The 15,273-nt window shown below is 50.7% G+C and overlaps 2 protein-coding genes across 20 annotated transcripts in view; both read left to right on the forward strand.

Annotated features, from left to right (window-relative positions):
* The window catches only part of LOC125952475 (tropomodulin), a 25,373-nt gene extending 20,571 nt beyond the window's left edge, over positions 1 to 4,802 (forward strand). For 13 of the 19 annotated variants that reach the window (XM_049681956.1, XM_049682067.1, XM_049682026.1 and 10 more), the window contains 3 exons: positions 1 to 656; positions 1,914 to 2,710; positions 3,384 to 4,802. The exon at positions 1 to 656 is cut by the window's left edge and continues 195 nt beyond it. Coding sequence is in view for 2 of the 19 variants with exons in the window: in XM_049682104.1 (XP_049538061.1) it covers positions 1,914 to 1,954 (41 nt within the window). In the remaining 17 variants the exon portion in view is untranslated. The remainder of the gene's footprint in view (positions 657 to 1,913; positions 2,711 to 3,383) is intronic. The other 6 variants (XM_049682001.1, XM_049682076.1, XM_049682104.1 and 3 more) reach the window with 4 other exon arrangements.
* A 1,143-nt stretch (positions 4,803 to 5,945) lies between these two features.
* Positions 5,946 to 14,789, forward strand: LOC125952325 (fasciclin-1). Its single transcript, XM_049681768.1, has 11 exons — positions 5,946 to 6,858; positions 11,196 to 11,325; positions 11,481 to 11,829; positions 11,915 to 12,011; positions 12,130 to 12,307; positions 12,391 to 12,706; positions 12,816 to 12,906; positions 12,996 to 13,222; positions 13,327 to 13,486; positions 13,581 to 13,728; positions 13,807 to 14,789. The coding sequence occupies exons 1-11, from the start codon at positions 6,664 to 6,666 to the stop codon at positions 14,061 to 14,063; spliced, it is 2,148 nt and encodes a 715-aa protein (XP_049537725.1). The 5' UTR covers positions 5,946 to 6,663; the 3' UTR covers positions 14,064 to 14,789.
* The last annotated feature ends 484 nt before the right edge of the window (positions 14,790 to 15,273 follow it).

Consider the following 15,273-nt stretch of genomic DNA (forward strand, 5'->3'; position numbering starts at 1 on the left):
CTTCTACTGCTACTACTTGTTCTTCTACTTCTACCACAACTCGTACTCTCCTCTACAACAACTGCTACTATTGCTGCTGCTGCTGCTGATGCAGCAGCGTGTTCCGTTATCGTTCTGACCGTGATCCACACTCCCTACGCAGACCATCTTCTTAGTTGCTAGCCACCTGTAGCTAGCTAGAAGAGCCAACCAGCAACCGGGCCGGTGCGCAAACGAAGCAAATCAATCCAGTCCAATATACACACACACACATCATATACACACTACCTTACACCTGCCCAGATGCATACACAGTTGCACCACATTCACAAAACCGTATCCGGTACCGGTTGAGAAACAATCGGAGTAACGTCATTTTACACAGCAAATATAAGCGAGCAAGCAGAACAGACACTGCGACGGATGCAGCACAAACACCAGCGAATGGCGGATAGTCTATGCCCCCTAAAGAATCTTATTTTTGCATAAATCTACGCAAAAGAACAAACAACAATATTCAGCAACAACAACAACAACAACAACATCAACAACAACAGCAACAACATCAACAACAGCAACAAAAACAGCAGCAACCACACCACCAGCAACAGCAACCTACACTTGACTCCGCGATGCAGTGAGTGCACGGAGCGTGAGTGTAAATCCTGGTAACGCAGGTATACGAATTGTTGGCTTGCCGTTGTTTTTGGATGATTTTTCACGATTCACACCAACCAGTAACATCATTGGCGTGGCATCCGTTGTGCGTTCCATTGGCTTATCCATTTCCGGTTTGTACTGCCGCAAACCGCCAGGATACGTTCTAGTTGCTCCCTTCTGAAGCGTAACACACACTCACACAAGATACCTAGCCCCAACACACGCGTCGCACACAGAGACACACACACTCACACTCAGGCGTACTAAAAAAACACGCTGTGGTGTGAGTGTGTGTGTGGATGGATGTGTGTATCGAGCCTTTGCTGTGTTTGCTATCTCATGATTGATCCACTTGCATTGCATGTTTGTTTAGCAGCAGCTGCAGCAACATAATTACGGATTGAGTGTGATCTTAAGCCCTCCTTCCCGTTCCCCCCTCTAGCGTTTCTTCTAACTCTGCGCTAAACCACCCTATCGTCGTCATTTCCGCCCCCCCCTCCATCAGCTGCCGTTGTGCCGGTCATCCTCCATTTCTCTTGCCCTGACCCTTTTTCCTTTACTGTCTCGCTCTCTCTCTCTCTCGCTACTGACGCTACTTTTGGAGTACTTCCCGTAACGGCAACGGAATGCGGAAATCCACCAGCAGCCATTCATCGCATCGCATCTTTTCTGCCAACGCACTCCAGAGTCGTCTTCCCTTGCGTGTTTTGTGTTGTCGTTTTGATTTTGGTTTTTGCCGCCACTCCGGTTTCTCTGAGTCGCAGACATTTGATTCGTTCCAGTTCCTGTTCTGGGTCGGTGTTCAGCGTGACGAACGCTACCTTCTCGAACAGCCACCATTGTTCCCCGCCCCCCCGCCCTCGCTTGTGTTGTATTCTTGTGCCCTTTATCACCACCTGGCTTACCCTCTAATGATTGGTTTTACTGTTCTGTTTTTCGTTGAAAGTTTCTTATCGGTTTCGTTTTGTTTTTCTCTTTGTTGACTTCGCCTGTGTGTATGTGTGTGTGTGTGTGGTGAAGGTGACGGAGTAACTGATATCTTTCTCTTTATTTTTCTTTCTTTTACTTTCTTTTTCTTTACCCCTTTTTGTTACCTCAATTACTTTTTCTCCTTCTCTTTTCCATTCCATCCGCCGCAATCAATGTTTGCATCTACCTTTTTCACGATTCTGCTTCAACGAATCTCTAATAACCTAATAAATGAACCTGGTGTTGCAAACACTCTCCTTTTAATCGGTTAATTCATTCCCTCCCGTTCACCCACTCGACCTTAGTTCGAAGGCCGCGCTATAACATGGCTAAGAATGTATTTTAAAGCAACACAATGTGCATAAACGGTTGCCTCTTTACAAATAATAAAGAAAAAAAGCTATAAAAATCAAGTAGCCACCGCCGCCATAGATCCGGAATCCGTAGACAGCATACTCGCGGTGACACCTTCTGTTGCAGTCGTGTCAAGCGCCGTGTGTTGTTTTGTAGACAACAAGCATACCCGTTGCACTAAGCACGCAGGTGGCTGGTGGAATATATATTCTGTAATTTAGTAGACGTACCGACGTATATACCTGTTAGTAAGCACCGTCGCTTACGGGTGGGCTTTTCTATGGCCCTCTAACCCTCGCCCGCCCTCTCCCGCCATATTGTACCCCCTGACCAACTCCCATTACTCATTAGCCAGCGCCCTGATGGTTTACCTCCCGGGTAGTTTGTTGTCATACTGTCGTCATATCAACTCATCGTTAGCTACTACTGCCTAGTGCCGACCGAACCTCCGCGGACGCTGTCCGTTAAGACGATAACCACCTGCTCAAGCCTCTCCAGCAGCAGCGGCAGCAGCAACAACAGCAGCAGCAGCAGCTTTGCTCCTTCATCTGCACCACTACTGCTGCACCTTCCTGTGTGTCCTCCGGAACGATCGATGATGTTGGTGGTGATGGAGGTGTTGGCGATCTTAGCACACACATACACACACATACATGCACGCACATACTGCTGTGCAGCAACGATTCAACCCGCAGGACTGTGTACCAGTGATGCCTCCAGTGAAGTATGCAGCGGTGTTGACGTACCCGTATGTCGCTTTGTTCATTCTGTGTGTGTATGTGTGTGTGTGTGTACGTGTGTGCGCCTAATATAACGTAATAACGCGATGAACGTTTAGCAGCACCGTACGCATTCTTCTAACAAGCATTCTTCTTCGACTATATGTGTAGTGTAATACACTACCACACACTAATGCAACTCACAAATCATGCATTTACGCAATGCTTGTTGTGAATCGCGCGCGCAAAAAAAAACTTAAGCTCGCAGCGCAAATCCGCTTACACATTAAAAAACACTTACATGCTGACGCTACTAATTGCATTAATATCTACCATTAATCCTGCCCTGTATAGTGAAACCCGGTCGCATTTAATCCTCCCAACTCGAAGGTATTAACTGCGCATAACACGCACTGCCAGCCCCTCTTCCTCCGTCTCTACCGTGTATTCTGGCATTCTTCTGCTCGATCTCGAACTCCCATCGCATGTGTGGTCGTGTGTTTTTGTTGTTTTCTGCATAATGTTGTTTTCTGCATTTCGGCTGCATCGGCCCCTACCAAAAAACAAAAGCAAGAAAATGGGGGGCTTCAACATCCGATAGTGCTGTGTTTGTTTGAGGGCGTTTTTCGCGCCGTCCCCCGAAATGAGCCACGGATGCTTACTGATGAACCCTTTTCTCTTTTCTTTTTTCTTTTCTTGCAGTACGCCAAGCACGCCTTAACCAACGCAAGTAAGACGCAGATCGCAAACGAGACACCGCCACCCCTCCACCTCCTCCCGAACAGCAGCAACAACAGCAACAAGAACGCTCCACCTCGCTGCCTCGCAACCTCTCCACCCATCAAAGTAAAATAAGCGGAAGAGAATAGAAGCTTCACGTTCCTCTCCTAGTTTTCTGCCCAACGTTTTAGGAGAGTCACTTGTGGCACTACTTCCGGCGCTTGTCATCCTGGTGTATGGTTTGGATACTTTTCTGTACCATCTGCAACAGATACAACCACAATAAAAACAACAACAACAGCAGCAACAGCAGCAGCAGCAGCAGCATCTGCAGGGTCACCTCCGCTACCACGGGCTAGAACTAAGGGAAATGCAATCTAGGGAAGGCGCCTGAAGGAGGAATGTAATGAGGCTCAATCGCTCGCTCGCTGTGCACCGTGTGCGTAACGCTTCCTAGATGAGCTTTGCTTACGGCGGCGCAATCATTGTGACAGGCGGAAGGTTTCGATTGACGGTAAAACCTACGGCTACACACAGCGCGAGTGAAGGCGGCGCTTCGACGCTTCTACTATTTTTAATCTGTGTGGGGGCTCCCGTCCCCCTCCGCTCCCGTCCCCCTGGTGAGCGCGATTTTCGCTTGGTATCCCTCCGATTGTTTGGCCATTTTTATTTGTTGCTTTTGTTTCGACAACAACACATTTCGGCACACGTTTACACGTTTTTGCAAAGTATGCTATGAAACAGCAAAGAGAAAGAGTGATAGAGAGAGAGAGAGAGCGAGAGGGAAAGAGGGATCAGAAGGAAGGAATAGCCTGCTACCTTAATGGCTACTGCTACTATGCGCTTTTCCGCGTTCCCCGTTTACCTTTTGTCACACTAGGCTCCGTGGAGTCCGAGAAGTATGTATCCCAGGGGAGGGTGCGTAGGCGAGGGTGGGACTGTGGGACAGGTTACCTGCAGGTGGAGGCAAGCCTGAATCATCAAATATGATCATCCATCATCCCATATCGGTGGAGGTGGTTTTTGCTAGCGTAGCGCTCTTAGTTTTGGCTCGTCTTTGCTCGGATCCTAATTCAGGCTTCAAGTTTTTGGTTGCAATACGTTCATATCCCAGATATTCGCGGCCCGTAACGTAACGGTGGGAATTTGTGTTTTTAAATGATTCGCAATAAGCGGTGTAATCTTCGTGGGCGGCCGGCCCCTCGACTCGGTCGCGGGTTCGCGGTTCCCCGCGGTTTTCTTTCTTTCCCCCTTTTTATCCATTAAATTAAATTATTCACTTTGTTGTAGCGACAACCCACTGCTGCTACCAGGCAAGGCAAGGCTACCATCTGGACAAAATATTTAAATTATTCTTAATTCAAAATACCATTTAATAAAGTGTAAGTGAACAAAACAAAATCGAACCCGCGAGGTGTGTTTATTCCGCTCGTCTTCATCTTCATTCAATTATTTATCGAACTAGGAGCCCATTATATGGAATGGGGAACAGGTAAAGCAGCACTATCTTGTCCGAAAAAAAAGAGTGAAACGAATACGTATGATAATAACGTAATTAGATTCTTATAATTACGTAATTACGATTCTTGTTAAGCTCTCCGTATTGATATCTCCAGTATCATTGTGCTTAGTTCTCTGAGAACACCTATCATTAAAATTAAGTTTCCTATCATCTCATTATTTTCTCAATTCTTCTATTCAATTAATACTCTTATTGGCTTGACAGCAATTGTAGAATTCAGTTATATTCAGTTAGTAAGTTGATGGCGTAAATATTATGAAGAAAATAATGATGAAGCTTTAGAATGTTCGAATCAACTTTCAGGTATTTGTGAAAGAAAATGTCTGCGATCTTCAAAACAAAGTAATCATTGTTGTACTTTTTTCCCAGGAACAAATCTGTACTCATTTCACTCCAAGGTTGGCCGTTGGAATTAAAAAGTCTCCGAAATTACGGAATATTCCCCGGAGAGCCGCCTTGCATTCTATGCGAGCCAAACGGGCCTTGTTGCATGCGGTTTGGTCGGTGGCTGCGTGCAACCGATTGCACGCAAGAACCGCTCGGGACGCTCGCTGCCGGTGCTTCGATTTTCGCGGCCAAAAGCGCAACGCTTTCCCGGCACCGGGTTATCGCGCGATGTATTCTTATCGATTGTCTTGTGAATCACGGCATGCTCGTTATGCTGTGGGCGAGCATAAACAGGCCAGGGGGGGCCCCCCTGCCGGGTGTCGCCGTCAAACCGTCGCCAGCATGAGCCGCGCGTATAATGACGCAGCCGCAAGCAGCGCCTTGTATATTTGTGTACGTTCGTGTGTGTGGATGTGTGCATGCGCTTTCAACTTGTCGCAGGGCAGGTGTCGGAGTGAGTCGGAGCGATGCATCGACACTGGTGTGTGAGAGCAGGGTAGCGCTAGACGACGAACTCCCGGTTTGAACGACGACGACGACGGAGCGAGCGCGCGCGCACGCTGGTGAGACCGCCGCCAGCACACCAAACTCGCTCGCTCGCTCGCACGCTCGCCAGTTTCTCGCTGGAAATTAGAGTGCACGGTCGTGGACGCGGACCATCGTCGTCGTCGTCGTCGTCGTATTCATCAGTGGTGTTCCTGTTTGTGCCTTCACCTTTTGTGTCCACTGTTGCTAGTTAGAGAGTGTCTTATTTTCTTCTCGGAGTGTACAGCAAGTGTGTTCCGTGTGCCTTTTGGTCTTTACCCCAGCAGATCGATCGCCACTCGTATTCCCTCCGCGAGAGAGAGCGCGCGCCCGTGGGGAATGCCATCGATCGTCGATCGTCGTTAAGACCATAACAAAGCGTAACAACAACAACAGCATCCCCCGCCCCCGCCCAATCAACACCAACCAGCCCTATAAATTCCGTGTTTTTCGGTGGCTTCTGTGACGATCGTGCGGTTCGCGAGATGCATTAGCACCGCCATTACCCCCTGCCCGCGCAACCGCGCCCTTGTTTTGGGGCCAAACAACTGCAATCAAACCCCCGTACACTCCGTGCCGAGCGGCGGGCTCCGGGTGTACGAAATTCATCTTTCAAGAGGCACATTGCACTCTGTGCCACCACCACCCCAGGTGCAGAAGAAGATCTACACAGCAGAAAGACCGTCGGCGCGATCGCGCGCCGATCGTTCAGACCGCGGGCGCCACACCTTACTGCACGCAACGCAACGAGAAGGAGAGAGAGAAAGAGAGCGAGCGTTTGTGTGGCTCTGTGTGTGTGTTGCGAACGGCCAACGGTGTCCGGCAATAATGGTGGTGGTCGGGTTGTACTCGCGGACGCGGACGACCATGGTTGCTGGGCCTGGATGGTTCGGGCTGGCGTGGCTGATGTTGCTAGCGTTCCTGGTGGTGGTAGCGCCGCACGGTGGTGAGGCGCTCAAGACGACCGACGGTTCCCGGTACCCGGTGGAGCGGCGCATCCGGGAGGATCCGGATCTATCGGAGGTAGGTTTTTGCAGGATCGAGCGCAAGGCGAGCGCGCTCCGGCTAGACATAATTCCAAAGAAAAACCCCAAGAAGCATCGGTCATCGGGGGCTTGTCCCCCTCGTCTATTGGTTTCCTGGAGGAGAACTGGCCCTGGCTAGTGCAGTGCAGAGAGCGGCGGCTGGGGCCACACGAAGATGGGTTAATGCTGTTGTGCTCGGCGGCGGCGGTCTTTATGTTTATTTGGAATTGGAAAGAAAATGGAAACTCTCTCCAAAAGGGGCCGATGGGGCTTGAGTTGCACTGTTCTTCATCGATTTGGCCCCGAGATTGATGTATCGATTCCCTGGAATCCTGGTAATGAGCACAATTTGGCATCACGGAATGACGCTTCTTCGTAGCAACCCCCTCCCGTATCTTCCCTCCGTTTTCCTTCCAATCGGTCATCCTTTTTTCTAATGCATAAATTAAATCAATGCCTCTAGGTGCCTGCCACCCCCCCCTCCCTCCTCCCTCTGGTAGCCAAAATATCATGCCAATCGGAACAGAATCAGAGGTACTGTGTAGCGCACGCACGCGTGTATGCACCGTACGGATCGGGACGGATACTACGTTCTGGAAAGGGGGTTGAGGGAGGGGGAGGGAAGTAGGGAGTGAGTTTGGTATCGTATGGCTTTCTTTTCGGGTGTGTGCTGGACCACTTCCCGTGGCGCGTGTGTATGTGTGTGTGGCGTAAAAATAGATAAAAATCAATGCAATTTCGTCCTCCACGAGTCCGCTACGCAAAAGTGGTGGCTCTCCCCTCCTTCCCCCTCACCCCAGCGCCCCATTTGTCATCCACACATCACCGACACCTCCATTTGTAGGAGTTCGTTTTTTTTTGGGGTGGTTTGCGTTGGAGTGCCTAGAGGGGTGGGGGTGGTTTAGTGGGGAGCGGAGGCACACGAAGGCTTTATGCACGTCCTGTGCGTTCGGAAACACTAAACTCTACACATAGGAAGGAGGAGGGGTGGTGGTTTTTGCGAAGGATAGGGGAGGGGGTAGGTGGTTCAGCCGAAAACGGGAAACAAAATAAAGGTGAAATGGAAGGAGGAAATATGAAACCACCAATGCGCGCCCACACTATCACGTCTCTTTGCGTGTGGAGTGGAGTGAGAAAGCAGGGGGAGCATGCGGGGGGGGGGGGGGGGGGGTGTAGGTGATCAGGGCTTGGGGTCACCAACACGTAAAGCTGTCTTCACTGTCGAGTGGCTTATGGGTTGGTTTAGAGAGGCAGGAAAGAAACGAATGGCCGCAGCTCATACCCCCCATCAGAACAATAACCATCAGAGAGAGAGAGAGAGAGAGAGAGAGAGAGAGTGAGAGAGAGAGAGTGAGAGAAAAAAGAGAGAAAAAGGTAGTGCACGTCCTTTCTCATTGTTTTATGTTTTGCCAATTGCAGGACTGTCCATACGCCGCAGGAATATACGCGCGCATACCAAGCGAAATACAGGAGGGTTGGCGTATTAGGTGTGGTGGTGGGTGAGGGGAAAGGAAGCACACAGGGACAATGGAGGGAGGGATGATATGCAGAACGCGTCCACGATAATAGAGTATATTTGCGCGCGCGAGCTGTTGGGGCGATAGCCGCCGATAGACCAATTTCCGGATTTCCCTCCCTTCCTTTGAGATAGACAGAGACAGAGGGATGAAGAAAAAGGCGGAAGGGTGGGGGGAGGGGGTGGTAAATTTATTATTGTGAGTGGTCATAGGGAAGGAGGGAGGATGGCGGTTCCGCAGTTTAAAACTAGTTGTTCCATCAGCGAGCAATGGGGGTGGCGGCGGGGGGAGTGGTGGCGGGGATTTTGTTTAATAAGGACGCGAAAAATCAACCCCCTCCCTCTCCCCCTCCCCCCTGCAGAGAGGGAGTGCTCGGTGTGCTCCGTGCTTGGAAAACTGATAGGAAAAAAAAAACCGTCAGCACGAACAGGCCAGGCAGGCGATGCCAGCGGGCCTGTGAAGTCCTGTCGCTCAAATGCACATGAACATTTTCAACTCCCCTTCCCCCTCCCCCTCCCCCCCCTAGCTGCCACTACAATCCACCCCATTTTTATCTCGTCCAGCCCCCACCCTCTCCAATCCGATGCGATTCGAGCCTGCTGCTGCTGCTGCTGCTGCTACTACTACTGCAACCGGCGTCACAGTTGGTGTTCCGTCACACACCGTCGCAACGACGGTCGGGATTAAAATGAGTTCTACGGCGTTGTTTGACGAGCAGGACGTTGGAAAGGGTCGGGGGGAGAGGGGTGATAGGAAGAGGGAGAAAGGGAGTGCGACTAGTGGTGCGAATAGTGTTTTATGAGCATCCAGCGAAGCGTTGGGGAGAGAGCGGGGAGCGGGGAGAGGGGGAATTGGCGGCGCCAGACTGTCTCGATGACGCACACATTCATGCGCGCGTAGCGTAGGTAACGAGAAGAAGGACATCATCCAGCAGCAGCAGTAGGCGCGCATCCCCCATCTTACAGACGCGCTCTCTCTCTCTCTTTCTCTCTCTTACGAAGTTTGGCACAAATAGGGGCGATTTTCATCGTTCATCTGAAGCCAGTAACGGAGCGGGAGCCACTACTGGCGCCAGCAGGATGCGTTGCTGACGATGGCCTCTGCTATGTGTCCCCCTTGGTTGTAGTAGTGGTAGTTGGTTTGCAAAATTTGGGCAAAATCAAAGCCGTTAGAGAGAGAGAGAGAGAGAGAGAGAGAGAGAGAGAGAGAGAGAGAGAGAGAGAGAGAGAGAGAGAGAGAGAGAGAGAGAGAGAGAGAGAGAGAGAGAAAAGAGATAAAAAGGAAGAGGGATAGATAGGGAGAATAAGAGAAACAAGAAGGGGGAAAGCAGGATGAGGACAAAAGTCCCTTAATGATGGGCTCCGGGTCGGGTCGTAGTCGTTGTCCTTTGCGTGGCCTAGTTTCTCCCCCTCTGGTGTGTGGTATGTATTTCTCTGGTGGTGGGAGGGGGGGGGCGGTGCTACTATCCCCCTTCCGATATCCGAGAAAGATTTATCAGAATCCTTCGCGGGGCGGGGAGGGGCAGCGCGCACCCCTCATTGATCTTATCTCCGCATTGGAACTGTGTGATTTGCGCATTTTTCAAAACTATCTCCTCCAATGGTTTTAACCCTCCACAGACCATGAGGTGTCCTCCAATTCCTATCAGCTTCAACTAGATCTCTTGCTCTAGAGAGTGTGTGTGCCATCGCCCTGCTCTTATCAAACGTACCGTAACCGGTAGAATCCAGGAGCTCGTTTTTCCTATTAGCGGCTTCGTCACGCGTGGATTTTCCATCTTATTTCAGAAAACAGTATCGGTAGCAACATCTTTGGCTGTGTATGAGTCATGGGGTTCGACCGAAAGGGGAGGAACTGGTGTGCGTAGTACGTCTTTTTCTGTTCTCCTTCGAAGGATTTTTTACGCAACCAAGGCTTCACGTGACGCGCTCAGACGTGATGTATGAAAATGTTCGGAAGCAGAAGTGTTGCAGTTTGAACAACTAACTTCATCGCCAAAGAGGCCCCATTAGTGGTATTGCCTCATGGGCGGGCGGTAGGACTAGAGACACCACTCACCGTAGAGGCAAGGTTCCGCCAGAGCACGGCATCCGGCAGCATGAATCATGTGTAATAGTTCTTTTAATCGATTTTATTGTACCGGGACTGTGACAGTTATAGTTCTCTCGCCCGATTCATTTGTCGTCGTCGTGGCACACATTTGCTGTTCCCGTTGATCAAACAAGCTTGTACAAGGATTTGATAGCTGCGCCTATGTCTTGGTTTTTTGGGAATTTGACGGATAAATTAGATGACGACGTTGACGACGCGTAGAGCTAGAGAAGGAAATGGAGGAGGGCTTCTCTCGATTATAGAAAGTCGTAAAATTGCATGCCTATGCTCCATGCTCTGGGTCGTTCACATCTTCCTACGTATACACACACACGCGCACACACACATGCGCATGTCTTGTGATGCTTAATTCTGTTAGACGACTTTACGACACTTGTTGCGGTGTGAAATGCAGATGACAGCCAGAGATGTGCCAGATGTGAGCGCGGTACTAATGATGATGGCTGAAGAGAGAGAGAGAGAGAGAGAGAGAGAGAGAGAGAGAGAGAGAGAGAGAGAGAGAGAGAGTCCCTCTCTCTTCTCCCACCCACCCATCAGCTGAGCGGTGCTTGGTTAAATGCGTACTTCCTGTGTTGTTTCCGATGATGGTTTTCTGTAGGCGGCGGGGCACGCGCCTTAGCTCAGCGCAGAGCATGCACCATCCATATACCTTCTTACTCCCCTCGTGTACTACTTTTTCATCCGCTTTCATTCTGGTTCGTTGCAGTTCTATTCGATGGTCGAGCGGGATCCGACGCTGATGCAGATGATGAAGCGTGAGGCGATGACCGTGTTCGCCCCGACGAATCGCGCCTTCCAAAGCTTCACTGGCAACATGAATGTGCTCTACCACGTCCGTAAGTAGCATGAGCACGAGTTGGCAAACACAAAGTTGGTTAACAAATCAAACAAAGAGTTGATTAACACAACAAAAAAAAAACGAGCAGTAACGTAGTCCAGCAGTCAACCAATCACTTTTTCTCGTTCCCATTTCTTTCACCACCCATTCTAGTTCCCGAGTGGGTACCGCTGGATCGGCTCGATTATCGGCTCGAGACGCTTGCTAACAGGGCGGTGGTGTTCATTACCCGGCGCAAGATACCGATCGAATCGCAATACGAGGTGTTCGTGAACAATGCGCAGATCCTGGACCTTCGCGCCGCCAACCACAGCTACAGGAGCGAAACGAACAAGCAGCAGGCGCTCTACATTATCGGCGATGTGTTGCTCGCGGTACCGACGTTTGGTGAAACCGAGAGGCTGGGTGGTAGCAGCGGTGACGGCGTGGTCGCGCACCGCATCAGCACCTGGGATTTGCTGGTACACTCGGAATCGAGCTTCTTCGGCACGTTTCGTCTCGGGTAAGTCTTTGGCCGTTGGCCGGTGCACACAGCCAGCCAATCCTCGTGCACCACACTCTCATTCTTTCGTTCTCCCATGCCCCAGACCGTTGAGGAAGCAGGTGACGCAACAGCAGCAGGAACACCTGTACCGTGGTCAGGGTTTTCACACGTTTTTCCTGCCCGTTGAGCAAAGCTATAAGGTGAGTAAACAAGCCAGAAGCCCATTAGGAAGAGGGGGAGCCAGCAGAAGATCAACTCTTTGTGATACTGATTTTGATTTGCGATCTTTTAATCTTTGACGCACACCGCACACAACAGCCACGTTCCAGCCTGACGCGACTCGATCGGGTGGGACTGGAGGGCCATGTCATCCCGGACCGGGTACTGTTCACCGCCTGCGCTCCGTACAACGAACCCCTGCAGACGCTGGCATTTGGCGAGAACGTCAAGATCACGATCAGCTTCGTTAGCTACGGCACAGGGCGCGATGCACGTGGTAAGTTCCCTATCACCACTGGAATCGGTCATTCCCGGCATTGCCTCGTTGACTGATTTGTTCTGCGCCTTACTTCCATTTAGTGTACGTGATGTCGCGAACGGCGCTACCGAATGCACGACTCGCCTCTGGCACAGTGATCGCGCAGATCGTCAAGGCTAACCTGCCGGTCAGCAATGGGGTGGTGCACCTGATCAACCGTCCGCTGGTCGTGGTTGACAATAAAATCGCACAGGCGCTGCAGGAGGACGAGGATGGGATATTTTCCAAGTTTTACGATTTGATTGCAGACTACGGACCGGATTTCTTCGCAGCATTGCAAACGGGAAGCGGTCCCAAGACGCTGCTTGTCCCCGACAAGGCAGCAGTCAGCCGGATCCAGGAGTCCAAGTACCTCAAGTAAGAAACGGCGCACACAGCGCACTACAGCGCAAGCACAACTGAGACGTGCGTCCCCTTTCTCCTCAACTTTATTTGATTTCCGGGGTTTTTTTTGTTTTGGTTGTAGCGATCGCAAGAAGATGATGGAGGTGTTTAGAATGCATCTGATACAGGAGTCGCTACCGATCGATCGAATCAGGCGTTCCAGCACCGGTGTGGTAAGCAGAAGAGGGCAATTGCGGGATGGGAGGGGATGGCACATGGATATTAATGTTCTGCTCCATCTGTTTCACACTTCACTCCGCAGATTGGTCATTATGCGACGGCAGCGCCCAACATGTTCGTCTACTTCGATTTGCAGCAGAACCAGCAATCGCACGAGTCGATCGTCACTGTCGAAGGGGGTGGGGTGAACGCAACCGTCCTGTTGCCGGACATTACCACCGTCGACGGTTATATCCACGTGATCGATCGTGTTCTTGGGCTGCCGCACATGAACGTGCGCGAGAAACTCGAAACCGATCCAATGCTCAAGTACGTATGCATGCTCCTCTGATCCTGAGGGCGGGTGCCTGAAGTATGACGTGATCCTTACGGGAGACGCTTACCATTCATACGCATTTGCTCCCTATTCGCAGCCTGTCGTACGAGTTGGGCATGCTCAATCGGTTCAATGAGCAGCTGAACAAAACGACCAGACGGTACACCTTCTTTGTGCCGCGCGATCAGGCCTGGGTCAACTGGTTCACCAAGCGGACCTCGAGAAGGCTGGACGTGTTTCTCCAACACCCGGACAAGGTAACACACCCATACACACACACACGCATACATTCTGCTCCCTTTACACACAAACATCTGGGTTTTCTCTCCTTCGTGACCTATTTTCCACAAGGTGCGTTCCGTTATGGAACGGCATCTGATCATCGCCGATCGAGTGTTCCGGATGAGTGAGCTAAAGAGCATGTCGCCCGAGTCGCTGATCCTGCCTACCAGCACCAACTCGGCCCCATTGCGGCTTCGCGTGCGCCTAGAAGATCGACGTAAGTGTGTTTGTTCTGCGCTGTATCCTCTCGCGACGATCTAACCAAACCTTCTTTCTCTCGCTCGCTCACCACTAGGCTTTTTCATCAAGTGGAAGGAGGGTGGCAACTGGATCAGTGTGTTCCGGCACGATATCGAGTGCACCAACGGCATCATACACGTGCTCGACGAGCCGCTGATGCTGGACACCGATATACCTGAGGCAACTAGCAGCGCCGCTGGTGGACTCATCAGCACTCGGAGCATACTCATCATCGTGGGCTGTACGAGCGGTGCTCCTGCATGGTTTCTGCTGCTGGCGTTGGCACGCTGCATCTCAACCATCTGGCAGTAACTGGTAGTGTGCGGTACGTTGAATGAAGCGGGTGAGTGGCCAACACAGTACCAAAATCTCCTTCCTGCATCGTTTGCCTTACCCCGAAGCTTTAAACTGATTTACTTGGCTGGTCGTGATACTGGACCACAAGTACACCAGTCACAGGATTAGTTTAAAGCTGCCATTCCGTTTTGATTGTAAGTCTTCATTAGGGTTTTAGGATCTCTCTTTCTCTCTAGCATTACGAGCGATGTGGAGCAGCGTCGATGTGTTATACACACACACACACACACACACACATACATATATACACACAAACACACGTACGTTTCCTCCCATCACTACCATAAGGAGGTGCGAAATGTTGTATTATGGAATTTCTATTTACATGTAAACCGCTGAATTTATACAAGGAAACAAACAAACAAACAAACAAAACGAGAATCGTAACCGTTTGCACTGGGCATGCGGTGGTAGTAATAGACGGCCAACTTTCTAGCGATAAGCATGTGTGCGTGTGTGAGAATGAAATGTAAGGACGTTTTCGGACGATGAGCCGGAGCGACGCGTAGGTGGGTGCGACGCGCGAGAGGCAAATGTATTTTTCTGAATTGAACTTTTGAATCTCGATAATGTACTAGAGATCCCAGCAAGAACTAGATGCGTAAATTAAAGCCAGCTGTGTATGTGACAATTGAATAGAACGTGTGTTTTGGATTTGAGAAAATTAAGTCTTTGCGGACCCGTTCATTCTCTCTCTCTAGCATGCTTTCAGTTACACTGATCCAGCAGAAGTATCCACATTGACCATTCTGGAAACGAGCGAGCATTCTGCGCTGAACAACGCAACAACCACAGGGGCCTGCTGCTCGATGATGACATTTCTCTTCTACCAGCTCCACGTCCCCCCTTTTTGCCAGCCTATCCCCATCGTTGTTAGTTAGATTTGAAACGAGCACAGAGCGCCGCCGCACATTGTGTCAGCCCAATTTGCTGTGGTGGAAGGGGATGGATGGGAGGAGGGGGGGGGGTGCATTAAGCCATGCTTACAGTAGTGCGTGTCCGTCCCCATCGCACGGAGCGAGCGCGCGCGCTGTTAATTAGCCACCTCCGCACGGCGAGAATATGTTTTAATTGGATTTATGTGTGCTCCTCCAACGCGGCTTATAGTATAGAGCGGCTTCCCGGTGGAACGCGAATGTAAAGACGGCACGAAGAGGTTCGCTCG

The sequence above is a fragment of the Anopheles darlingi genome, chromosome X (genome assembly GCF_943734745.1).
Source record: "Anopheles darlingi chromosome X, idAnoDarlMG_H_01, whole genome shotgun sequence".
NCBI lineage: Eukaryota > Metazoa > Arthropoda > Insecta > Diptera > Culicidae > Anopheles > Anopheles darlingi.